Source organism: Pieris brassicae, chromosome 10 (genome assembly GCF_905147105.1).
Source record: "Pieris brassicae chromosome 10, ilPieBrab1.1, whole genome shotgun sequence".
Taxonomy (NCBI): Eukaryota; Metazoa; Arthropoda; class Insecta; order Lepidoptera; family Pieridae; genus Pieris; species Pieris brassicae.
Window position 1 is genome coordinate 16,653,795 of NC_059674.1, and position 27,683 is coordinate 16,681,477.

Sequence of the window (27,683 nt, forward strand, 5' to 3'; positions counted from 1 at the left end):
TTAGCACAATTTTAAAATATTTAATAAATTAGTCAAATACTTATGTGCTTTAAAACACTTATGTAAATATAAAGTCGGGAAATTTAAAGTAAGAAATAAAAAAAATTAAGCTTCTGTTACTACATTAGGTTACAATAAGTTTATGTCATTATGTCAGTAGTACTCGACCTCCGGTGGAGTGAAGGCTTCCTCCAAATGTTTCCTCGCTACAATCTCCAATCCTGCCTCGCTATCCCTTTCATTCCATCTTCCCAGGTTTCTGGTCGGCTTCCTCTCTTTTTTCTTCCCACTAGGCCATTCCAAGTTAAGTACTTTATATTATTGATAATGCCAATGATTCTCAACTGAAATCCGGTTGAGCTTCGGTAGTACACCAAAAATATTTGTTGTGTTCACTTCCTCGTGCCGTGACAAAAAACATTCTTAATCAGCAAGTTTTAGACCCAATAGCATCATTAGCCAAATATAACTTGGAAAAAATATCAGACAAATTGCATCAACGCCTTGCCCCATTTCTCTCATACAAAACTGCATGGCATCTTTATAATAATTTTAAAATCCGCATTTATTTGTACATGAATATTCAAAAACGTTGATACCGCGGGACAGGATGCACCATTGTAACGAACACAAAGGAACAATTCACAACATCCTCAATATGAAGCATTGTCGCAAAGCTTTTTGGACCGTGTTCCGTAAATACTAAATGGTGGCATTATCTTTTGGTAAACTAAAATTTATTTTTAAAAATTGTCATCGTACTAGTATGACCTACCTACGATTTTTATGTAGAATAATTATACAATTTTTTTTATATAATATAATATACAAACAGAACATGCAGTTATATCCTATAAAATTAATATTATGTATTTTATTTTAGTCCCTACATTCTTGGTTCTGAAAGGATAGTGTATGTATTTTTATGAATAAATATAGAATTTGTTCACTGGAAACCTTTTTTTGTTAAAGTTAAAATATCATATAGGATCCATACCTTACACTTAATGAAGGTCAGTAAAAATAGCATCATTATCATTAAGAATTTAATAATATACAAAGAGAATATAAATGAATTTAACAATAACTTCATATTTACTGAAACCTCTCTTATTGAATACTTTTAAATTAAACAGATTCAATTTTATATTACGGTTTTATTGGTATGACAAACCTTTCTTAAATAATATTTATTTTATATAAGGCAAATAAAATACTTCAGGGAAAATTAAAAATCAATTTGGTTCATCAACAAAGAATTGCTTATGTCGATTAAGAAAACTTGAATATTTCCAATACATCTTACGTAACACCAAAAACACGAGCACCAGAAGTTGTTCGTTGTTGGTTCAGAAGCGTGGCATCCAAAATTAAAGTAGCCATGATGATCGCCACCCTTCGAGAGAATTTTTTTTAATATCTACTGCTGTTAGTATTTTATTCAGTATATATGTTATATTCCTTATCAAGATTTACAAAAGCCGTGCGATGACACTCAACTCGAACTAAAGTTGTCAGTTAACCTAATTTGTTTTCAAGAAAAATTACAATATCAACGTTGTAGAAATTGTGACAAAAAGTTAGTCCAGCTTTTGTTTCAAAGTTACAAAGATATGGTGAATGCTTAAAGCTTATACTGGGCTAACTTACCGGTGGTATGTGGCTCGCGAGTGCCTATCTTAAGGGCAAGAGGTACCCATCTTGAGTTGTTTTAAATGGGTAGGGTCTCGCAACCTCTTTGAAAAGCAAAGGGCTTTAAGTGTAGACCCAGCCCCATAGTCGCCGCGTCAAGCTCGACATCCATAGCACCGGTATACGTAAACGCATTTTCATCTTAATAAAAAAGAGTGGGTAAGATTGAGATGAGACTTAGCACGACCTATGACTCCCGAAAGTCAATATACTTGACTTGTGAGAGTCTAACTTTTGAGCCGACTTTGATTAATCGAACCTAAACTTGAAAAAGAAATATTTGTTAAAGTATTGTGTTTTGTAAACATAGCTTCTACACATTTAAAGAAAACACTTTTTTACCGGATTGAAGAAGAAGAATTATTTTACATAAAGTACTTGTAAAGCACGCGAAACGTCGGAAAATTTTATAATTATGTAAAATAATTAAAAGTTTATAATAATACATAGCTTCAATCCAATAAAAAAGTGTTTGCTTTAAGATATTTGTGAGTTCAAACTATCGAACTAGCTTTCTTTCAACGCTGCTTCGGTACTTTCTCTAAACTCAAAAAACTACAGATAACCCCGAAATCCTAAAAATACAAACAAAGACTTGCAGAAGCAATCTCGTCCACTCGACGCAAGTCTAGTTGTGACGTATATAAAACCCAACCGGGTCACTCGGTCACGGCTGCGAACACAATTCAGAGTAAAACGCTAATTAAAAATATTTCATATCATATTTTATATAAAATTGTGAATGATAAAAGGGACGTTTTCACTTTTGGTTTTGAGTTAAAAAATTGACTGCTGATGCTTAGTTTTGTTCATTGACTAATTAGATAAAGTTTAAGATGGCGATTTAACTGCTTAAGTTCTTTTTGTTAAGGAGTAATGAGATATCTTAAACTCCAAACAGGCAACTGCCATTTAGATTTGTCGCGTTAAAAAGTTTAGAATTACCTATGTTGGCCTAGTGGCTTCAGCGTGCGACTCTCATCCCTGAGATCGAAGGTCTATCCCCAATTCAGCACCGAACGGTGAAGGCTTTGCCTTAGACCCAACAAGTCGACGGCAAGTTTCAGGCACAGGTGGCTAATCGCCTACTCGCGTATCATTCCGTCCTTGTCTCACATCTAGAAAATTCTATCTAGAATATTCCTTCATCTTAGGGGTATAACTAGGCCTGAAAAAGCCTGAAAACGGGTGTCCTGAAAACTGCACCACTCTTCCGCACATGTTCTGAAACTGCCTGAAAAAATGTTTCAGCTTCCTGAAAAATAAGGGTAACATTATGCAAATTAAAATTTTCTATTATGTGATTGACCCTCTCCTGAAACGGTCAGAAATCATATTTCAGCCCGTTGAAAAGTTATTTAAGTAGTGGAAAATCTAGAAACATTGCAGTCGACCCGTCTTCGTAACATTATTAAAAACGAATTAATACAATTTAAGATAACATCCATAGCTCTAATTAATGATTACACCCACACATACATGCCATCACACAACACAGCTGAATTAGGTTTAAATTAGTTCAATGTATTTAATGATTTTTATTCCAATCAAAGTTACCTAAATGTTTGAACCTTTTTCTATACCAGCTTTATCTGTATCTACTATGTGTAATTGTTTTATATATATATATATAATTTTAATTAGTTAACTACTGGTGGTTATGCAATGGTATAATTAATTCTTATAACTCGAAGTTTCTATGTCCTTGTTTTGAAGGTGAATTGAGCTTTATCGTTATTTTAAAAGACGATTAAAAAGTAACTTATTCTTCCTTATTCATAATATAACTATGTAAACTTTATATACATCATATTACCGACTAAAATACCTAATAATACAACTTAATTATGCGAAAGCAAGATATCTATTTCGAGGACAGGATGATGCACAGACCGACATGACGTAATCCACATTTGATGTCACATTAACCTGAATAGCTGAGCTTCGCGGTTTCTATTTCAGCTTTGGCTTTGCACATATCATTAACCTCTAGATCCTTGAGTAAAGACAGCATTAATATGATGCATTATATCTTTAAGATACGTTAAGCGTTTGATTAAGAATTTAATTTTATACCAGCCAAATGCAACTGTAGTCAATGGACATTTTTCTTCATATATTAACTAAGGAAGCGTTCAAGTATTAACGTCACGCAATTTTTGGAGATTCTTGAAAACGCTCTCATGAAACGCGCCGTAACGTTTGTGTATCTGTAAATAGGAGAACATTTCGTGACCAACCCCAGTGACTCTTTATACCTAAAACTAACCATTATGTGGTGTAAAGTACTAGAAAGTGTAAAATAATATAAACAATAACGCGTAATTCAATCCCCGCCCCGCATCGTAACGTTTTACAAGAGGAAGCAAAAAAAAATCGTTACGTAATACTTGAACGCTCCCTAATTGAGGATTTCATAACCAAATTTTAAAAGTATACGTTTAAGTGGAAACATCGAACTATTTTTTATCTCTAATATTTCTATTGCGTTCACGAAACTTTTAAACTATTTCTCTTAACCACGCAAATCATGGTCAAATCAACGATGATCCGAACCATCAACATATCAGAACTTGACTTAGATACAAGATCTACGTTTGTTACCTTTGCGAGTTAATGGAGGGTGGCAGACCGGTTTCATTGCAGGTTTCCCACAATCACCTTTCTAGTAAGATTATTAAAGCCCTTGACAAGCTGTACCGCATACATACATTTTTAAGCTTTCTATTTAATTATACGATATATAAAAATAAACTAAACGGTAGTTTATTATCGCTGGAACCAATTCAAAGTTATTTATTGATACTTCAGACAAGGGCGGTGCAGCTGATTTTATTAGAAAAAGAATATAATTAATTTAGTTTGATTTCGGCGAGAATCTCTTTATAAGTCATCAATTAACGAAGTTATATTGCAGCGATGAAGATATCTCTATTATTACTATTATTACTCTATTATTAGTATTTTACATATATGGCCATATTGCAAATATATGGACTTCTAGCTTCTATATAGAAATTAATTGTTGTTCGTTTGTTTAGCTAAAAATTCGACAATATCTGGACCGATTTGGCTAATTAAGAAATATTTAAAGTACTAGTTCAGGGAATGTTTAAAGGGTATACCTAATATATATTAAAAAAACAAAATCATAAGCATAAAACATAGTGGATTGACTGTTACTGTATATATATATATATATATATCTATTTAATTTGTTATTAATTTCCTATACTGATTTTCTGATTTTAATGAATGTTATGTGTTGGTTCAAGTGGATTCGAGAATCGTTTAGATTTACAAATATGATGTTTTTTTTTAATTTTAAAATTATTATTTGTTATAGTACTCCGGCGTATAGAGGTATCGGCGAGCAATGGACGTGTAACTTTATACCTGGGCTCACGAAATGAAGATACCTCTAGAGGTGGGCACCAGTGTTACAAGATACACGCAGTGGGACCCAAAGCAAAGACCAAACCTGCCTACGCCAAGATACTTGACTATTATCGCCCCGAAAACAATGATATACAAGTAAGACTATATAATTTGAAATTTCATGTAGGTATTTGATTAACACATGGCCCTGAAGCGAATAAAACATTAATATCATCTCCTTACATCAGCTGTACTATATTTTTTATAAATTATTGTACAGTTTTCGTACAAAATATTTGTATACCGAATATTTCCGTTTACCGTTTCATTGGCAACATACAACAAGAAAAAAACATAGCAAAAGCTATTGATTAAAAAGTGAAAAGTCTTCATGCTACGATTGGTCCTCGCAACCTCCAAGTCCTCTCAGTGACTTTAAATTCCCAAATTTAACAATCGTTATTACAATATATATATATATATATATATATATATATATATATATATAATATATACTTTAATTAATTACCGCCTTCCTTAAATTCCGCAGATTTTTTAAATTTTATATCTAATTAAAATCCAAATTCATTCCTTATTTAGATGTACACAATCCCTGAAGAATGCCGATCCAGGATTGGTGACGATACCAAAGATATGTTAGTATCGGAGAATATATTTAACAAAGCACGAGCTATAAATGGGGATATCTTGATAAACTACGACTTTTCCTTTGAATATATACCAGAAGGCTTCCCACTAGAAGATCCCCTTTACGACAATTTAACTCAAAGAAACAATGACGAAAACAGCAATGTAACAATCGACAGTGAAAATGAAATATTGGGAGCTGATGATTTAAAATACCAGAAAAAGTACACAGAAGAAACAAATGATAACATCAATGAGGAAACTTCAACGAACAATGATAGCATAGGTGTTTCAACTAATATGAATATAGATACAAATAAGCAAAGAAATATTGAAAGCAAACGGGACTTATTCGACTATAATAGTTCCGAAACCGAACCGCATAACATCGGGTGGTTGAATATTGATAAACAAACTGACGAAAATGATAATAAAGGCATAGCGGAAGGAGTTAATGTTATGTATAACGATGGTGTTGCTTCAGATGAATCAGACAAACACAATATACAAGATTCAGAAGAAAACAATTCACATATAAAACAAAATGCTCATTTTGCATCGATTAAATCAGAACAAGAAACAACTTCAGCTTCCCAAATCAACGAAGACAGCAACAAAGAAACTGATCCGTTTTCAAATTTCCACGTAATCGATTCAGAGAAAGATTTGGATGTTCCTACTGGAATTGAAGGACCAGTGCCCTCAATAGTACTACCGCCGGATAACTTTTTTGCTAAATCTGGTAAGTACTTGTATATAAAAATATAATTGTCGCTAATTATATTTGTGTAAAAGTATTTAAATTAAATCTCTAAGAGACAACATTCTTGAGTCGTAGTAATAATATCGGATTACTATAAATAGCTTGTTGAATACCTATTGCCGGAGAAGAAAGCTAACAAGTGTCCGTATGACAGAAAATTCAAACATTGAAAAATAGTTTTTCATAATAAATATTATTAACTCTGTAATATGGGCAGGAATTATGATTCCGCTATTTTATCAGTACAGTATTTTAGATTATACTACGCGAATATATAATATATATAATATTTTATCACTATAGTATAATGTTTTAAGGAAGTGTTGCCGACAAATAAATTAGAAACACTAGGTTCACTTAGAGACTTTTTTCAGGCCCATATCAGCAGTTTGAACAAAGACGTAAGCTTTACTCATCGCCAGCGTTTTTTATTCACCCGTATTATAATCATCAATATTATAGAAATACAAGGACAATATAATTTAAGTTAATGAAGACTGATTTCCTTATTTTGTAGCATAATTAAGGTGAACTAATTATAAATTAATTAAAACTATTTATTGTATGTAGGCTAGACAGCAAGGGTTGGCTGTGAATAAAAAATATTTTTTAATAATGTTATCATTTACGATATCCCTACACATTTTTATGTACAATTTGATTACTGAATTTTCATTATCTTAATCTACAGTAATTGATATTTAATAATGTGACTAATACAAATACGGACAAGTTGATGATTATTCTTTGTTTATTAATTTATCAACAAAGTCCATTAAACATTAATTAAATAAGTGGTCATTATAAACTAAATCACAAAAGAAAATTCTTTAAAAAGAGACATTTCGCTGAATGTAAGAAGTCGACATTTTTATTCGCAATCTAAGTTGGAGACATGAGCTACGGTAAAAAAATAAATTTTATTTTGACTCTGAATAATTGACTACAGAAAGTTACTTAAACAACAATAGTTGTTTTCATCGTATTTTAATATGGACAGCTCCATCAGATCGAATCCTTAAAAAGTAGAATACCTAACTGCCATCAATTATTATTAACGACAAGAACGAATTGATAAAGGTTGACGTCCGGTAAAGCGTGCAACATTCGAAGGGCGACTGTGACTCATCCGCATTTCCTTGAATCACGCAACATGCATTGGACATTACATGGAGCAGCAGTAAAATATTTAATAGATAATTTAAGACTAATGAAAAAAAAATATTTGAGTCAAATTTGCATTTTGACACAATATAAACAGAACATTGATTTTCAACTATTATCACCTTAGTCCTGTTTATAGGACCATTTAGGGAAGAAGACATCAATACTAAAGTTAGTAAGAAACTAGTTAAATTTATTATAGGTTTTCCTTCCTGCCAATATAGAATATAGATTGGTTTAATAGAAGTAATAATAACTTTACTATTAGTAAAGAAAACAATGTCTTAGCAACATTTTATATATACTTTTATTCAAATTAATTAAATCATACAATACAGAATACTTGAATTTTAATGTTTTTTTTAAATTAAAATAATTATTAATTGGGAGTTATATTGTTACTTATAAAAAAATGCTTTCAATCACTCTCAATGACATAATTTATGGACATAATTTTACCCAGTGTATTTGAGCAACCATTGTAGGCATAATTTTCAAAGACAATATATTGTGCTCTCTGCCCATAAACTTGCATTAAAGCTACATGGACAATTAAAATTAACTATAATTAAATGCACCATTAGAAACCTTTTCATGTTTAGCTGACAGCGCACATATCATATGCAAGCAATATCAAATAAATATACAACTAATACTGTCCTCTGATGGATGGATTTGAAAACTGATGTACTCAAGAAAAAAAATATTTTTTAATTGACATTCATTTACCAAATAAATTTCAGACATTGCTTACTCCTATTTGTAGACAAAAACAACTGAATGAAGGCTGTGCAATGGTACTGCATAGACTCTAGGAGGTTACTAATTACAATGTACAATCTTTCTATAATCTCTGCTATTGAAAACTCAAAACTGTCATGGACTCTATTGGGAACTGCACATGAAGCTGGCAATAATTAAATACTCATTATTCTTCCATACTGAGAGTAACAAAATGCAATAAAATTTAACAGTTTACAATAGCGATTCTCTATATCATAGATAAATATGCACCGAGGATGCGCCCCTCGGAGCCAGTAAACATTTGAACAAGATTTTCTCTTATATGAATATGTACAGAGGCATGGACCACGCTGCAACTCAGAGCGCAGCGGCGAGACATCATTGGCTCTTCAGCTCCTTACCAATCGTGTATGAAACCAAGCGTGCCCAATCAATCTTACTGCGTGTTACTGGCAGCTGTCGTCGCAATGCCTTAAATGTTGTGTCGCTCATAGTCTTGTAATTATCCGATATTGCTGTCTGGTAGGCATTTTCCGCATCACAGACAAGTCTTACGAACTCTTTCGCAGTGGCTACCTCACCTGTTGCTACGAGAGGTGCACGGACCTCTTTTGAACTAACCAACTGTACATTACCATCCTCATAGTAATGTACTTGCACTCGTAGCATACCACGCAGTTCGGCTGCACCACTTCCCACCGTTAGCGACCAGACAGATCTCCACCGCCCGTTCCAATAGTTTTTAGGCTGGAACTGATGGTCTTCGATACAAGCAACAAGCGATACCGATCCAGACTCTAGTGCTCGTCCCACTACTAAACTTGCGCCGTGTTTGTAGTGCTCAGCGACGTAATTGGTCAACTCTACATCTAGAGCGGCCCGCCAGGGCTCCGCCACCTTGTCAGGTTCATATGGCTCGTATTCTGATGCATCCTTTCGTAGGTGATCGTATTTAAAGGACCGCTTTGAACGAGGGTCAAAGAATCGACCACCACCAAGCTCATTATGGTCTGTAATAAGCGTATGAAGTTCGGAGCCTTCAAGACGCACGGGTGTGAGTTGATCCTTGTTGTATTGCGAAAAAGCACCACTCGCACCCTCCTTGAGCAATGTGTCGTTATTCAATAATACTCTCACATCGTTGAACACTTCGTTGAATTCACCCGGAGGAGAATGTAAAATAAAATCCGACACAATTCTAACTTTTTCCTGATCCGATATCACTTCGTCACCCTCCGCCGCCATTTTTGATTTTGGTACTTTTATGTTTTTGACACTTTGAATTCAACTTCGACAAATTGCGACATTCATGGACATCACGACAATTGACAAAAAGCATGTCGCTTACAAGCTTCAACATCTTACAACAGATAAAAACAACTAATAAATAATTTGTTAATAATACAAAACCTAGTAATTCAAACCAGAGAAAAACTTCACTCAAACGAATTACTTCAAAAGATTTGAGAAAAGAAGAAAATGCATTCAAAAAATACCTCGTTTTTATAGACTTTTCATAAAACTTTCAGTGAACGGATTTGGCAATAATTGCAAAACCAAGATTTTTTCATTGAATAGAAATTATTTCCAGAACATTATATAGGGTTGCCAACGTCTACACACGCCACAACAGCGACGTCAATAACCAAAACTTAGTTCAAGCACTTGGTTTTCATTAATATGACTCAAAGTAAAAAAGAGGTAAGAAAAGTTTCTGGGGCAAACAAAGGAAAAGAGATTTAAATTTTACAATGGCTACTTTTTATGATTAATGTCATGAGTCAAATGTCAAACTGTAAACGTAAATTCTATGTAGCCATTGATGAATAAGTTGTGTAACTCTGAAACTAAATAAAATAATTGTAATTTGTAATTGTTAATACCTTAATTTTGATATGTCTTTGCTAACTTATAAATATTATGATACGCCCGAAGGCCACGATATATTCAAAAAAACCTTCGTCACGACAAAATATGCAATCCTATCAAGTTTACCTGTAGCTACTTTTGATGTGCTCCTCTATTCCCACCCTAAGGGAATCTTCCAGACTGTAATGCGGTATGGATTTTATTTTGGTCCAGCGATTAGCATGGCAACAGCTTTTACTTTAACTACCAATATTGCTCAGAATGTGAGGGGTAAGTAGTAATCATAATATTCTATTAATTCCAACACTTTTTTTTTCAGTTATTACTTCTAGTCTCTTTCGGAAACCATTTTATCATCTAGAAGATTACCTTCATACTGTTTAATACTGAAAGCTATAAAAGTTAATGTTTATTAACGATTGATTGCATTAATTCTTCAGGTAAAAATGATGAGTTAAACTACTTCTTGGGTGGAGCAGCTGCTGGAGCAGTATTTGCTTCTCTGCGTAGACAGCCAGTTATTGCTCTTCCTGCAGCTATTATTCTAGGTGCCTGCGGTGTAGTCAAAAAAATTGGTATAGAAAATAACTTTACCTTCTTCCCTAAGACGCATTCAGGGAAAGAAACTATAAACTCAATAAGGAGAGATTGGACCTTAGTTAAAGATATAGATGAATTAAAGAATTGGGAAACAGGTAATTAATTTTTGTATTGTTATAAAGTATTATTAAAACTATAAGTAGTTGGTATTTACTTCTATTTCAGTTAGCCTGATATTGAATATGGAATGGGTTTCATACCTAGGTAAATAAAAAAATGATTTCAGTTAGTAATTCGGACACAATAGATTATGGAGTAGGTTTGCCTTTTGGACAATTAATTAATAATTCTGCTTTTATTTAAAATCTAATTTTAAAAATGCCAGAAGCTGCATGCAAATGATTTTTTTTACGATTTTAAGTTTACAGACTATGTCAGACAATTAAATTTAAGTTAATTAACTGAAATAGACATTACAACTTGCATTTTCTTAGGTGCTTCTTTTTTTTGCAAGAGTAGTTTAAAGTTAGCACTTAAATACTGTCAATTAGCACAAAATTTAATCTTTCTCTTTAATAAGCTAGCTCTCCAAAAACAAACACTTACTGTCTTTCTTTTTCAGGTTCCAAGTAAATACCACAATGTTATGCAGGAAGTAGTGTACAGTAAAATGTTATAAGTTATAATAAATGATCATATTTAGCTCTTCTTTATTGTATGATTGCTTCAGTTGTTGCAAAATAAAAGAGATTTTGTTGCTTTCAATTTATTATTACATCTAGTAAAAACAATATAACTCCATAAGCAAACTACAGCTTAAAACCAAGTAATGGTAACTTAATATTAGTCAAAAACTGTGCAAATAATAAAATTTCTTACAATAAAATATTTGAAAAGGAATGTTAGAGTGTATAAAAGTCCTCCCTTTTCATTCAACAGATGGCAAGCTTAATATTTTTAACTGCAATAGAAACAAATATAAATTCTGAAAAGCGTAAACTATATAAAAAGCAATGAGCATAGACAATGAAAACAGCTTAAATGCAATTATTTTAACATGTTTATGTAGGATATTTTACAAACCTAAACAATGTATTGATCACTACAATTATATTTCAATACTATCATTAAGAACATAAAATTTGGAAACAAGTTTTGGGGACGGATGGGTTTACAAAGTATGTGAAGCAAAGACAAAATTTATAGAAAATGACATTCAATACTTTTAGTTCTAAACATACATTAAAAAATTTGGCAAACAGACACACACACAATATGTCACTGTAATTAAATTATGGTAAAAAATTAAATTTAACAAGCATCAATATAACATGTAACAATTTATGCTATTCAAAATTTGGCACATAATGAAATACCAATTGTTAAAAAATTTAGGATAAATGTCTTTAGCTAAGTAAAACACACTTTATTATTGCTACATAATGTGCTAAGGACTGTAAAAAGTATGTATTTCAAGTAATATATTGAAATGTAAGAATTTGTCTTGAATTCGCAAAATATGTGCTTATAAGTAAAAATAAAGGTCACAAAGTACTTGCAACTAAGGATGACTAATGACAAATGTAAACCAATTTTTAAATGTTTTTATCTCATTAAATTTCAGAGGCAAGTTAGTGACTTTAGTACCTTTTAAACTAAAACTTTTTCAATAAAAGTAAAATCGTCTGCATTATTAGAAAAAAATTATTATTTTTGTTTATATTTTAAGTATAAAACCTTGACGCTTTCAATTTTCAAAGTACATAAGCGACATCTATCTTCTGCATTGAGTCATCTGTTTTTCAGTCAGTCCTCAGCACGGCTAAAATCTTCTCACTTTTCCTTTGTCTTTTCATCCACTTCTTCGTCACTCAATTCCTCTTCAATCTCTTCTACCTCTAACTCTTCTTCCAGCTCCTCATCTGAAAGTTCTTTCTGAAATTTCAAACATTTATTAGTGTTTCACATATCACCTAAATTGAGACTAGTTTCATTGTGTCATTATTAAACAAGTCTTTGGACATGACTTTGTAAACAAAAATCATAAATTTATTCATGTTTCAATTTTTTCAAATAGGTAAGTCTAGTCTTGACAGGTTAAATAAATATTATAAATATATTAATAACTGCATTGTATTAAGATTGGTATAATCAATAAGTCAGTTTTGGACTCATGCAGACTTTACGTCTATACAGACCTCGGCCAGCGGTTGCGTCATGGTGCTTGCTGTTGTGAATTCATCCAACGTCGATTCTGAAATTTTAAGAGACCGATATTAGTGGGAGTGACTTAACATAGGCTACTCAACCTTGAGGTTAATACTTGTTCCCTTAATATAGTGAAGAATTTGTAAGACTATGTTAGATAGACAGGCATATAAATATCATACCAATTTTAACAACTGTATTCAAAAATTTAAGAGGCCATTGAAGTATTACGTAAGCATATAGTGCTTAGGGGGAGGGGAGGGTCTTTAAATTACTTTTTTTGGTGATTACTATGCTTGAAAAACAAATGTATTTTCGAGGATTCTTACAAAAAAAGAATTCATTTATGTACTTTTATTTTTTAGAGCTTTGCTTACTTTTTCTGACAAGAGCCCCCCTCTTTTGGCTGTGTGTGGGGGGAGGGGGATAAATTGCAGTAAATCTGCTTACGTAATACTTTAACGGCCTAAAGTAACTATTCATTCGTATATAATCGGACTTTGAAAAAGTATAAAACGAAATACTAATACAGCGCAGATATTTGAAAACATAACACATACCGAGATCTCTTTCAGGAGTGTCTCGCGGTGCGTCTTGTATCAGTGATAAAGTCATTTTACCACTTACCACCAACTGTAAAAACAACTATTTAACTAAATATCTAATGGTTATAATTACGTTTAACGCTATTCTTTATTTATTTACAGATTTTACAGACACATTAAAATGATATTAAGGGCAATTTCGTACAAAATTAAAGTTCATTTTCTAATTTGTGTCTCAGCTCATGGTCTTGAGCACTGTTAAAACGTGCCAATAAAAACAGTTCATGAAAACATAATTCAATAATAACAAGTTAAACATGACGTGATATTCCGGAATTTTTGAGAAAATTAATCATTTTTGTCTGACAAAAATACGATTTCAACGTTTTAATGGAAGTTCTAAACTCCGCTAGAGTAGAAGCGAGATCTTATATAGCCTTTCTCCTTCGATTATTGGCCCATTCCCATATAAAACATATTCGACACAATATATCTGTAGATAAATAAGCCTGAACGTACCGGTGCGTTCTTCGTGGGTTTCTGCGTGTGCGCACGATCCTCGAAGTCAGTTATGAGCACTCGGGACTGCTGCGGGATCTCCGTCTCCAAGAATATGGATTTCACTTCATCAGCCTGGTGTTCTTGCTGTAATTTTTTTTATTAAATGCCTGCGTGTCGGCCCTCTAAAGCAACAAAGGTATGGACCATAGAGACCAAATTTATTAGTAATGCATCCATAACTGCCGGAAATTGAGGGAGTACGCTATTATGTTTCTCCATGGAAATACCTTCACAGTTTCCCGCGTTCTACCCGCAAATGAAATGTGTAAGTGTGTTAAAGCGAACTGTGAAAGATTTCCAACCATCAAGTGGACATGAAAAAAATTGATACTAGCAATTTCGTTAAATAGTTTTGTACTGTGTAAATGTAGAATTCTCTTACTAACCATGGTTGGAAAAGATCCCTCGAAATGTCGAGTTAAATATAATATAGTTAGTTAGTAGCGTTTTAATATAAACGAGTTCAATATAAAAGAAATTACGAGTTAAAACGAAAGTTCTATTCATATAGGTATGTCTCATTAGCATTAGTAAAATGAATTATAGATTATGTTTTTATTTAATATAAAAATTCAATTATTTTAAAATAAACATCGAACTTACCTTTGTTACTTTTGTAGTCACGTATTAATGAGTAGGGAAACTAATTAGCACTCGACTACTAAACAAACACTTCTAGTGGAAAATTATTAGGAAAAACATGTTAATACTAAATGATACTACTGAGTATTAAAGAAAATTTAATGGGGAAAAACTAGAGACATTGAGGACATATGTAGGAACTTTGCAGGTTTGAACCGACTTCAAAAATAAATTCCAAATTAATCGTATAATATTTGTACGATATGGACACTATATTGAGGTCTCACCGCAGGTTTCGGGGGCGCGATGGGTCTTTCACCCGCCCATGTGCTGCCATCTACTGGGTGAGCCGTTACCTCCATACCTAATACCTATAACATTATATAATAAATCTAACCTTTGTCATTGAAGGATATACGGAGCCGAGGAAACAAAAAGCACTAACTATTACTTTCTAACTATTTATTTAACTTTTAGGTACTTACTTTGACAGCCGAGCTCTCGTTATCCTCCATCTCATTCTTTGGTGAATCTTCCTTTAGCGCTTCAGCTAAAAGTTCGGGCGTAGATGGCCCATCTTTTGTAGCAATCTCCCTTTCCTCTTTGAGAAAATCTTCCGTTGATTTTACTGTATTTAACTCCTTTACATTATCTAGAACTAAATCACTTTTACCACTTTCGTTCAACACCATGTCATTTTCTTTAGACAGCTTATCTTCAATAGCTGTCGGAATTGCATCTGAAAGAGATTTAATTGGCTCTGGGGTGAGTTCTTTAGTATCTAAGATGATTAGCTCTTCGTCAGACGCTTTGGATGATTGTGTAAATTTAGGATCAATGGCGTCTATTTTGACTAGGGATACATGATCAGGTGTGATACATGCTTCGGGTTCTGGTGATATAGAGGCCTCCTTTTCTTCCTGGTCCAGAAGTTCAGGAATGGCATCTTCCTCTGAGGAAGATTCGTAGAGTTCTTTTAATTCTTTTTCTAAGGATGAATCTTTTATAAAGAATTCAGTTTCTTCAGTCTGTTCTTTTTCATCCATTAACTCGTTTGGCTCTTTTGAATCGAGCTGTTTTGCACTGGAAGACTCTTTATATTCAAAAGATAATTGTTTTGGTAATGATTCGATTTCTACTATATTGGAAGATTTGGGATATGGTTCTGTTTGGTCAAGACAGGTGTCGAAAGATTGGACAGGTGAGCCCTCCAACTTTAACACCTCATCCAGTGTTTCTAAGGGACTTTGTTCAGATTCTACACATGAATATTTTTGTTCTTCAAGAGATTCCTCTAATTTAGTTAAAATATCGTTACGTTCTGGGGACGACTCTTTTAGATCATCGAAAGTGTTTTTAAGCTCTAAAGATTGGTCAAAGGATGTCTCAGGTTCAGTGTGAGTTTCTATCTGATTTAAGGATAGGTCTTGTTGGATAGGGATTGTCTCTTTTAGTTCCGAGTTATTATTATTTTCTTTTAAATATTCAATTTCTTTTTGAACTGCAGATTCGTTAAATTCAGGCGATAATTCTTTTCGTTCTGTAGAAATTTCGAATTCATTAATTATTTCCTCTGAGGATTGAGTTTCGGAAGGATTATGTTCTGTGTCTGTTTCAGACTGTTCTTTCTGATTCACACTTTCTTTTATCTTAACAATTTCTTCTTGAATGGTTGTAATGTTTTTATTGGATGTGTGATCTTGTGTATTATGATCGGGGAGCGACTCAGGGGATGATTCCTTACATTTTAATAAATTTTGGTTGCACTGCTCTGAATCTGTTTGCTTCTTTGGCTCTTGATATTCGCTGGTCACAATTTGAACTGGACCTGTATTTAATAGAACTGTTCCATTTGTGTGCGGGCGTGTTTGGCTATCCTGGGATTCCTGGAATTTCCACAAAAGATTATTAATCTTGTGCTAAGTTTTTAAAGAGAGTTTATTTAGTTTAGTAATGAGATAATATAAAATTCAGTTATGGAACACATATTGAGCATCTACTTAGTATCAACAACTACAAGTTTTCAAACAAAGTCCAAAGCTAGATAAAAAAATCAAAAATATAAGTGTCTTAGACACACATCACGCTAACTAAATCCTAACTACTTATCTCTACGACAAGGCAGAACAAGCAAGTACTGATTACTAAGTAGCGAACACTTTGACAAATCTTTTATATTGTTAATTTTATTTGAAAGAGTTAAGGTTAAATCGGGCGAGGTAGCATCGTAAACAGACAGATGGTAGACGTTAAAAACCACAGAAAAGAATTTTGAAAAATGGAGTGATAAAAAAATATATTTCAACGCAAGATGAAGAAATTAGGTATACCTCAGGGTAACTCTCTCGGACACAAACATTAACTTATTCATATATTTGTTAAGAATAACAACATAAACGACTGAAAAAAGCATAAAATGGCTGATGAAAAGGATAAACATAAAAAAGGAGATGCTGTCAACACATATCCACGTCATGCAAGACCTGTCTTTGCTGGCTCGCTTCCATCTGCTGTTGCACCTCCGCTACCAGGCCAGATATGGCCGTGACAACTGTGACCAATAATTCGGACATGAGCAATCAAATACAACTTCTACCGCACGTAACGTCTAGGTTATATGCATTTGCAGATACAGATTATCAATATGATTTAATCAAATAAGCAATGAATTAAATTCTTAAAAATCTCTCCTGTATACACAAGTACTTATTGAATCTAAAGTATATTTCTACTTAGTTTTTAAAGGTAACCTTTATCTTATTAATCAATTTGTTAATTTTTTTAATAATTACGGAAAAACGTAATTTATATTCTGAAGGACATGTCTAAAATTGTTTCGTTGATGTAGCACGCTTGCATCCTGGAATGCGGCCAAAACGGCGGCGGTTTACGATATATAATATTACCAATATTTGCGCATCATTGCATCATAAATCATAATTTAATTAGAAAATGAATTCTATAAAACAATATTATTCATATTACGTCCTAATATAATGGTTACTGTTATTTATGAGAGATATTCGTTTTCGGGGTACATATGCATTCCGAACATGTGCTTTAAAACCGCCATAACACATCTTTGACTGTTTTAGATAGGAGGTAGAAGGAAAATAATTACATGAATACTGTTATGGCATTCATTATAATAAGTTTCTATTAAATCCTGACTGATGTTTTGTCTATCGAAAAACCTGTTAATACATTTGGTAGAACAAAAAAGTTAACACATATTAATTCGATTCAACTCTGCTAAATTAAATAAGTATTAACTAATTTTTAATTCACATATGTCTATTATTTTCCTCCTAATCTCTTTCTACAAGCATTCAGAACCGTCACCATGCCTCAAGCATCTAAACGCCTAACGAACGCAATCACGCAACTCATGTCTAATATTGGACTTGGATCAATCATTCATACATTGGCAATAAACTACAATTTAAAGTGTTAAATATAGACAAAATATAGGTTAACAAAATAGGATCCAAGCCTTAGCCCGAAGCATGAAAATATTAGAATCGATGAATAAACCAAAATTGTAAGAAACTTTGATTTTTTGATTACGTTGGCTAAATTACAACAGTCTAGATAATATGAAGATATTATATAGATTATATTTAAAGTTCAAAGACTTCTCTGTCTAAACAAAGGCTAATTACACAAAAATTATTTATTTGTATTGTGGATTACTCTCATGACATTAACAGAACTACGGAGTTTTAATTGAATTAAAGTTATAAGCACTTCGAGTCTTTTGGCGTCAATTATAACTTTTAACAGTAAACCACGTATTACGAATAATTCATATTTCATTCATATAAACAATTGTTTATATTTCGTAACAACAAACGAGCTACTTTCGTATGCTTTAAATATAGATATTGCCTAAATATTTACATCACAAACTGAATGAACTGTTGGTAATCGAAATTTGAATGAACTTCTAATTCTGAAGTAAAATACTCAATAACTTGCAGTTTCTTAATTGTAACATGCTCGGCATCATCGACTCCAATATAAACATGCTAAGGGCGTACACACGAGAAAAGCGCATCGCTTTCCACCTAAGGCAGGTTTAGTACCGCATCGCGTTGTGCAAGCTGACCCATGATGCGTTGCATTGCGCGTTCTGTCTCCTCTAAGCGCGTGCGCAGGGCCGCTATCTCGATATCTCCTGAATGCCAAACTCCTCTCAATAACCTTGTATGGGGAAAGCAGGGATATCTATCTACAACTAACATTCTAGGGGCTAGTTTTAAATACAGTAATTTCTGTAAGGTCAACATATGTAGTGCCTAGGGATGTGGGTATCCGGAATCTATAGACACTAAAGACACTTTGTGTAGTCGAGCACATAGTATTTGAAAAAGTAAAGTTTGTATATTTTTTGATCAACGCATGTAACATTCCAGCTTGTAGTTTATTTGCCTGTCTCAAAAATTTACTGAATCTGTGCCGAGGAACAAAAAGGTACTAATATTATGTTTATCCGCAATTTGAACCCTTCCAAATGGCCTAAATAAAATAATAAAATACTCACTCGCATCAGTTTCCTTGTGTCCTGGGAGCGTGTTAATTAAAATTGTGTAAATACAAACCATAATAATGTATGATATGTGATATCGCGTAACGTATTTTAAGGTTACTAGTTACATAATGTAATGAAACATATTAGAAGTCAAGAGTTTAAGGTTCTAAAATTATGAGCAAACATTGTGTGAATGAGATATGAAAGATGAACACCGAGGCTTACCTAGTTTATCAGGCGAAGTTCTAGAATCATCGCGGAACACTCGTCTTCTGAACTGAGGGTCCGGAGTGATTGGGTCGTATGGAATCGCGGTGCGTTTGAATATAATCTGAGGAGTTAAACGAATACGATAAACCAAAGGCCTTGATCAAAGACTGTGCTTTTATAGAACAGAGGGCAGGAGGCTCGCCTGATGTTAATTGATTGACACCTGGCAGAGGGAAATTAAAAAGCAAGCAATAATTATAGTATGTAGACTAATGGAAAAACTAACTTTAACTACAAATCTTACTAATGTATATATACCCTTTAAGGCTTACGTAGATTTTTTTGATAGAAGGCAAACGGGCAGGAGGCTCACTTAATGATGCCCATGGACACTTACATTGCCAGAAGGCTCGCAAGACCAGAAAAAATGTTTCACAAATTGTAGTTTGATTCCCGTTGATACCAACTCCTTGCACGTATTTAATAATAACAACTTTATTCATGACAGAAATATGGTTGTGACAAAAGCTATGTGATCATATGCTAGTACAGGGAGTGGTTGGAGTTGTGTGTGACTAAAATTATTCCGTGGAGCATGGGGCATGTTTATAACAATTTTTTAAAAGTTTTGTAAGACTTTATGTTTGCGTGTATGTCTGTGTTAGTGTTTGAAACCACATATACAATACTTATTTAATAATATTCATGTGCCGAATATATGTACCGGAAGTTTCAATTCCCGTCATAATCGTGTCAAGGTCTGGTTAAATACAAAAATGTGCTAGCCACATGTTTATTCTCACCTTACTGAGCGTATACACGAAGAAGACAATGATGCAGATGGTGTAGATGGGCATAACGAAGCCCATGGATGACTTGGGAGCAGTCACTGGTCCGCCAGGAGAACCAAGCGGTGGCCGCATACCAGGAATTGGTGGAGGCTGTGGATTTCAAGTAAAACAATAAGCATATAGTCACGAAAAAGAGGAGTCTATGTTGGAAGGTCTATAAGAACAAAAATAACGAGATTTTATTTATGGTCCCCACCCGGGACAATTATTTTTTATAAAACAGGGGGCAAACCGGCAGGAGGCTCACCTGATGTTAAGTGATACCGCCACCCATGGACACACTCAATGCCAGAGGGCTCTCGAGTGCGTTGCCAAACTTTTAATGAGACCAGTGAGGCATTAGTGACACATTATCTACTCTTACTTTACAAAAATTTCTACACTAGAGTTACACTATTATTACCTTAAATAAAACTACGCTAAAGCGTCATTTCACTGCAGCAGCATTTTCAAAAATGAGAACAAATTGCCTTATTTATCAGTTTCAAAGTCAGATTCACAATCGAGTCTTAGCGCTAAGTATGACTCTCACTTGTCAAAAGATATTGTATATGACATGCTCAGCACTGTCCCGACTGAGTCTCACCCTCACAATCGTGTCCCTAATCACTTACCTTGTGCACTTTAGGTTTATCCATGTTCTAACAAGAAAAGCAACCAATAAATTATGATTAACGCGCGTTAGTCGATATGACGAGGATCAAACTGAATTGAATTCATAAACACCGGTAGCTGTTTACGACGTCGTGGTTTGATGCTTTCCTGTTTTCTACAGAACTGGGTAAGCTTACGACTAGTCGCAACACATTTTATTAATTTATTCACACTTCGTTCCTTATACAAAACCTATAAACTTATACCTGATACATATAAAAAAACACGTTAGTTAAGAAATTAACAGGCGGCCTTATCGCTAACAAGCGATCACCTCAACAAAAAACATCACCTACGGAGGGTAAAATCCAAGTGCATTACAAGAACAATTATTTTAAATAACAATTATTTCATATTTTTTATATGTGTATTAGAGTACAAACGAAAGAAGTGAAACTTCTTCATGACATTATTTGTCGAAAAATGATCTACTATAGGCAAATTTACAGAAATTGGTTAAATAAAGTTAAATTAGATAAAGTTTAACAAAAGGCTTTTATTATCAGACATGAATACAAATAACACAATTACTTCATTTTACTGCTAAGATTATTACAGAATTTCATCAATTGTATTATAATTATTAATATTATTGTTATCGTTATTATTGACTTAATATTTTTGTTATCAAATATCTTCGAAAGAAAAAGATGGCGCGTAACTGGAAAATGTGACGCGTAACCGGAAAATGTGACGGTAAATATTGTTCCTACGCCGATAAAGAAGATTGACTTCAAAAAGAAGACATGTAACACTAACTATAACTAAAATGTAGTAAAAGAAAAGAAAATTATATGTATAAACAAAAATGTACAATCGAAGCTTATTATTTTTATCAAAGGCGCTGAAATCCTACAGCCTTATTGCACCGTCTATGTTATTCTTTACTAGATGAAAGAGCTTTGCTTTAAGCACCTACTATATATTTATTTTCCACTATCAAGCTTGTTACACTGATACGTTGGTACTTAACTAAGAAATACAAAATTTAATTTGACAATCACTTACAAAACTCAAGGAGAATTGAATTCAAAGTGTGATTTGCCAGACCTAGCGCGTTTATCAGAATGCTTAATCTGGACAGCTTTGGCCAAATCGCGATCTTCTGAGGGACAAATGGGATGGGATGCCTGAGGTACACGAAATTTAAATTTAGTTAAAAGGGCCATCAACCTGATTCTTAAATATCTTAAACGCAAACTTATTCATATAGATAACTACAATGTACGCTAATGAACTTAAAAAAAATATATACATTATTCTCCTATAACAACTACTATACCTGTTAGCTGTATAATATTTTTTCCTTATGAAGGCTTTATTTATAAGCTTGACGATTAATTAAAGGAATCCTAATTAAAAAAGCGTATTATAAAATCCAAGACTGTTGACGATAAAGATGTTTGGCGCTAATTCATCTCTGCATGTGCGGCTTCCCTGGCAACTTGCGCTGTGCAAGTGTGTGTATCTCATTTTACACTAATAGTAAAAACTCAATTTTCTCATCTCAGCCGATTATTACTATTGTAACCGAGTCTTTGTAAGCTAAACCATTGTTGAAAAGAGTGTCCATGGAGTTTCTTGCCGGTTCTTCTCCGTGAGACCCACTTTTTGGAACCGTGCAACTAGACGTTTCATAAGGCCTATTTGAAATAAAAACTTTTAATTTTGAATTATTTGACTAATTAGGGTTAATAGTAACAAGAACAAGAACATTTGTTGTTCGTTATAATCGAATCATAGTTTGTAAAACCCTATCGTTTTTAAACCGACAGTCAAAAAGAAAAAAATATCTGTGGCGCTACAACCTCTTTAGGTCTGGGCCACAGGTTTCTGTATCCGTTAGGTGATCATTATTCGATCTAATAGGAAGTAGGTGATCAGCCTCCTGGGCATGACACTCGCCGTCGACTATTTGGATGTAAGACATGGCGGACATGACGGAGTTTTCCTTTACCTTTCGAGCGAATGTTAAATGCGCACAGAGAAAGAAAGTACATTGGTGCACCGCCAGGGATCGAACCTACGACCTCAGGGATGAGAGTCACACGCTAAAACCACTAGGCCAACACTACTCCAAGTATTATTAAGTCTTGCAATTATTTAGAAACGACATGGTTTTATACTTAATATCAAGTCAAAAAGATAGAACAGCTAAAATCCCAAGGGATCTACATACTTTGTTTTTAAAACTCTAAATTATATTAAACTAAATTAAAATTCTATCATAATTATAAAACTAGTCGCAAAAATAGGCTAAAAGGTTTTATCTGCCTGTTTAAACAGTACGTTTCAGCGAAACGTTTTGCGCACAGACGAATCAACGACAGTCATTCAAATTCTGTTTAAACTTTCAAGTGTCTAACTCGGATCGTACTTTTATTTAATGCCTGGAGAAAATCAATATCTGCCAACTCAAAGAACGTCTTCTAATAGACGTAGACAGCCATATAATATGTATATCTCTCATTCCCGTTTACGCATGCTTCTCTTGATCTTCAGCGGCTGTTGAAGTTACCATTAGAGAAAAAGAGTTGAAGCCTATGTCACGTTTTGTTTTTAAACTCTGCATATATTTAAAATTGCGTTGTCATTTTTTTTATATAGGTATTTATTTATTTAACAAAATACCCATAACACATTACACCAATGCATTTACATTTACATCACATACAAAATAATACATACACATAGAAATAAACAACGCAACGTTAACGTTTTTATAAAAAGACAAATTTCTTAAAGTACAGGAACAGACAAATGCAAATCTTTTGTCAGTTCACTCTACGGACAATTGATAATGCAATTCGTTAATTATGTTTATACATTGTGTCATGTGAGCCTTCTTCGAGAGGTTAGTTTTCGCTAAGGGTACGAATAATAGAACAGCGCTCGATCAGGCACCCTGAGGCCAAGGCACTGGAAAGCTTCTATACATTTTTTTTATATAATAACCGCGGGCAAACGGGCAGGAGGCTCACCTGATGTTAAGTGATACCGCCGCCCATGGACACTCTCAATGCCAGAGGGCTCGCGAGTGCGTTGCAGGCCTTTTAATTTCTAAAACATATTTGCATCATAATCACGTTACGGGAATAATTTAAAGTTTAAAGATTCAATGGACATGATACAGCAAAATAATATGAGAGAGAAGTTAATGATATCATTTCAACTAGTTCCTTTTAACAAGAATCCAAAAATTATGTAACGTTGTATATTGGGCGATGCGCGGGAGTTGCGTCTATTTATATTGTCATGTGTGTCTAGGCCGGCAATGTGGGTCGTTACCAATGTCAGCGTCAATACAACGTGCTAGTTTCCTTAACGCCTTATCTCAAACGGGCTTTTAAACCATTCAGTTAACTTTAGGTTTTATCTCCACTGTGACCTGTATTCATAGACTAGCACATGTGTAACGTATAGTTCATACAAGTAGGTATAAGTCTAACTTTTCCGCTTTTATTTTTTGTACCCTACATAGTGATTACATCATAAACTATCTTCAATGCTTGATATACCTGATTTGTACACGAGATTATTTTTAACAATACTGCTCTCTCTACTCTTGATTTTGATCTTGATTAACAGAATTTATCCAGCATACATTATTGGTCAATATAATTTATATGATTCTCAACTCAAAGGACATCTTCTAATAAACATGGCTATATAATAAGTATATATCAGATTCCTGTTTACGCAGGTTTATCATAATCTTCAGCTCCTGTTCCCAACAGAGAAAAAGAGTTAGTTTTATCAGCATTACACCTATCAGAATTTTAATGGCATAGTTAGCAACGTTTAATTTAATTTAAGGTATCTGCTTGATTCAATAGTAGATGAGTAACAGCATCAAAAAGTAAATAACAACCGACAAAGGTATATACACGAAAAAAAAAACTTTAATCTTGTGAGCGTCTCAATGTTGGCACTACCGAAGCACCATAGCCTTTATTAATCTCTACCCAAATGTCCAGATGTTTCGAGCAAGCGTAACAAGCAGTTGGCAGGTATTCAAAGGGCGATAATAAATCGATTAGCTGACCGCTGATGCAAGTGGCACTGCCCTGCATTGTTAACTTGATACTGACTGACTTAACGAGGTCGTTTACTAGCTATTGGATCACATTTGAATTTGGAACGAGATATTACTTAACAGCTGGCATAGAACTTGTTAAGCAATAATAATATTTCATCCAACGAAAGGAGTTTATAACATTTTTTTTCATAACAGACTGTCACTATCACTCCGTATCGTATCGTATTAAACCTGTTCAACTGTCTTTCTTTTTTATAAAAAAGGGGGCGAAGGGGCAGGAGGCTCATCTGATGTTAAATAATAAGCCATGGACACTCTAAATATCACATGGCTCGTGAGTGCGAGCCGACCTTTAATTATTGGTACGCTCTTTTCTTGAAGGACCCTTAGAGGGCATCTAGTTCTCCTGGGTGGAGCAGTCTCCATCACACTCCACTAAGGCTCTATGCCTTAAAAACGCCCAGTTGCGGACATCGAGGTAATACGGGTGGCATTTCTTATTCTGCCTTGACATCCGATGATGAAACTAAAATGAGTCTCAAATTATGATTTATTTTTTAGGTTATTTCATTTTTCGTGACTGCAAAAGAACAATAAAACTATCAGATCTCATGTTGAACCAAACTTCTTTTTCTACTAGCACTCAGAAACTGTACACCTTAATCATAATGTGACTTAGCCATTACATTCAGATAACATGAAAAGTCCATTACAGGTCATAATTTTTTGAGGTGAAACTTCTTTCCCGGCGTTGGAGAAAATTTTCCGTCACATTTTTCCGTTAGGCGCCATCTTTTCCTTGTCCCTACCACAGTTAATTCGAAGAGTTTCGAAACCATTAATAACAAAACATATAATAACGATAACAATGACGGTAATAATTCTATTAAAATTAATGAAATTCCGTAATAATCTTAGTAGTAATAAGGTAAAATGAAATAATTGTATTATTTGTATTCATGTCTATGATAAAAAATTGTGTCCAGAGAGCTTTACTCAATTGAACCTCATAACTTGGTGCATATAGTAGATATTTTTTTTAAAAATAAGATCATAAAGAGGTTTCACTTCTTACGTGAGTACACTAGTACACGCACACATTTTTTTATTTATTTATCTGGTGGAGTATACCAAACAAATACAAGTTCAGTTTGGCATTACCGTACGTCTAGAGTCAGAAACATTTATACACCAAGGGACCGACCAATATCCAAGCGGGTGACTCACGGAACTTAAAAAAAACATCACAGTCGTACTCTTTGTATATTATTCAAAACGTTATCTATTATCTAGGCTTTACATAACAACAGTCCACTCATTAGGGAAGCATGTGTAACACAATATGGTCATTTGGTGGACATGTCGTATTAACATGAGAATTGTGTGGGAACTGTTGCTAACGGTGCTTCCGACACGGGCTTCTTGCTTATTCATTTTGTTTTACAGAGTTTAAAAAGGATTGTTAATGAATACAGACACCAAGCTCTTAGAAAGTTTTTCCTCAAACTTATTAATTTCAGATTTAAAATGAAACTTTGTGAAACAAAGGTTTGGTCAATATATTTCTATACAAAAATCTAAGAGTGTCCAGTGACATCCTTTAACAATTTGTCTAGTACTTTTGCGAAAGTTTCAAATAACAATACTCCAAACCATGCCGCCATAAACAAGTACCAAAGATAATCTGTACCTTAACTAAGTGATGGAAATTATTCGTCGAGTAATATTCATCGCTTTGGCATGCGATTGATGTGGTAATTATAATTAAACTCCACTGTAGTTGAAGTACACTTAACATTCCTTATTTTGTCGTTCGGTTATAAAACTTTACACTATTTGATGTTCATTGTATATTTTAAATAGTGAGGCTGAAGGGACACATATATATACACACTCCTTGTCCAAGGCGAGTAAAAAGGCATGAAACTACGATTTAAGGAATTTGACGCTAGATGGAGTTACTTCACATAGAGTTTTTTTTTATATTTGTATATGTTACTTATATTTTTGATATTTATTACTTAAATTCTGGAGTAGCAATAATAGCAGAGTTAATGTATGAGTGAGGACATTAACCCTTAAAACGCGTTGGTTAAGCGAACTTTTCTTTGTTCGCAGTTAATTTATACAGATTAATATTTAACGTAATAAGCACTCTATTTAATACTAGTAGTAGAGGCAGATCTTAATTAAGTCGAAGTATTTCTATAGCTTGTTTCCTAGATTTTAATAAATTATTTAAATCATTGTTTATATGTCACTTAAAGAATGGTTACAAAGTCCTAGTCATAATGTTCATTGTAAACTTTCATGCGTAAAGAACGGCGAGGCTAAACTAGAAAAATATTTTAGTGAGTAAATTAGCCATATGGAACCGAGTGACACACGATGTAACATTGAATTGAACACAATACAGCGCTCCAAAAATAATGACTATGACATCATATGACCAATTCTTTGTACAAAACTCCGCACAAGACGCAAGAAACGGCGTTCAAGTGCCATACCACAGCTGAAAATATATCATAGAATATCGTACTATTGGATTAGTTCAAAATATAACGTATGCCGAAGTGCCTTCGGGCATCGTGTGTGTGTCTTCAAGTAGGGTGACAAAAACTTTTTAGAAATCCTTATTTGCCGATATGGATTTTGAAGAGACGGCCCTAGTCTGTGAGCTCATAAGACTCAGAAGAAAACAAAG

At 33.6% G+C, this 27,683-nt stretch overlaps 4 protein-coding genes across 11 annotated transcripts in view; 2 read left to right on the forward strand and 2 right to left on the reverse strand.

Annotated features, from left to right (window-relative positions):
• The window catches only part of LOC123715413 (pregnancy zone protein-like), a 37,807-nt gene extending 30,713 nt beyond the window's left edge, over positions 1-7,094 (forward strand). The window contains exons 27-29 of the mRNA XM_045670407.1: positions 5,039-5,226; positions 5,671-6,460; positions 6,856-7,094. Of these exons, the coding sequence (XP_045526363.1) occupies positions 5,039-5,226; positions 5,671-6,460; positions 6,856-6,962 (1,085 nt within the window). The 3' untranslated portion in view covers positions 6,963-7,094. The remainder of the gene's footprint in view (positions 1-5,038; positions 5,227-5,670; positions 6,461-6,855) is intronic.
• Positions 7,095-7,967: 873 nt separating this feature from the next.
• Positions 7,968-9,656, reverse strand: LOC123715581 (F-actin-capping protein subunit alpha). The gene has a single exon (XM_045670719.1). The coding sequence runs from the start codon at positions 9,632-9,634 to the stop codon at positions 8,768-8,770; it is 867 nt and encodes a 288-aa protein (XP_045526675.1). The 5' UTR covers positions 9,635-9,656; the 3' UTR covers positions 7,968-8,767.
• Positions 9,657-10,175: 519 nt separating this feature from the next.
• On the forward strand, positions 10,176-11,556 carry LOC123714816 (NADH dehydrogenase [ubiquinone] 1 alpha subcomplex subunit 11). The gene is made up of 3 exons (XM_045669369.1): positions 10,176-10,528; positions 10,699-10,953; positions 11,421-11,556. The coding sequence occupies exons 1-3, from the start codon at positions 10,285-10,287 to the stop codon at positions 11,429-11,431; spliced, it is 510 nt and encodes a 169-aa protein (XP_045525325.1). The 5' UTR covers positions 10,176-10,284; the 3' UTR covers positions 11,432-11,556.
• Positions 11,555-27,683, reverse strand: part of LOC123714814 — a 28,043-nt gene continuing 11,914 nt past the window's right edge. For 5 of the 8 annotated variants that reach the window (XM_045669367.1, XM_045669365.1, XM_045669361.1 and 2 more), the window contains 9 exons: positions 20,239-20,376; positions 19,451-19,556; positions 18,780-18,871; positions 15,180-16,580; positions 14,982-15,065; positions 14,071-14,196; positions 13,567-13,639; positions 12,997-13,052; positions 11,555-12,733 (listed from right to left, as the gene is read on the reverse strand). In XM_045669367.1, the coding sequence (XP_045525323.1) occupies positions 12,632-12,733; positions 12,997-13,052; positions 13,567-13,639; positions 14,071-14,196; positions 14,982-15,065; positions 15,180-16,580; positions 18,780-18,871; positions 19,451-19,556; positions 20,239-20,376 (2,178 nt within the window). In that variant the 3' untranslated portion in view covers positions 11,555-12,631. Of the gene's footprint in view, positions 12,734-12,996; positions 13,053-13,566; positions 13,640-14,070; positions 14,197-14,981; positions 15,066-15,179; positions 16,581-17,177; positions 17,246-18,779; positions 18,872-19,237; positions 19,314-19,450; positions 19,557-20,238; positions 20,377-27,683 lie in introns of those variants that run through there. The other 3 variants (XM_045669362.1, XM_045669364.1, XM_045669368.1) reach the window with 3 other exon arrangements.

Coding starts and splice junctions, on each gene's coding strand:
- LOC123715581 (XM_045670719.1), bottom strand. CDS start 9,634: ATGGCGGCGGAGGGTGACGAAGTGATATCGGATCAGGAAAAAGTTAGA.
- LOC123714816 (XM_045669369.1), top strand. CDS start 10,285: ATGTCTTTGCTAACTTATAAATATTATGATACGCCCGAAGGCCACGAT. Junction 10,529..10,698: donor TATTGCTCAGAATGTGAGGG/GTAAGTAGTAAT, acceptor TTAATTCTTCAG/GTAAAAATGATGAGTTAAAC.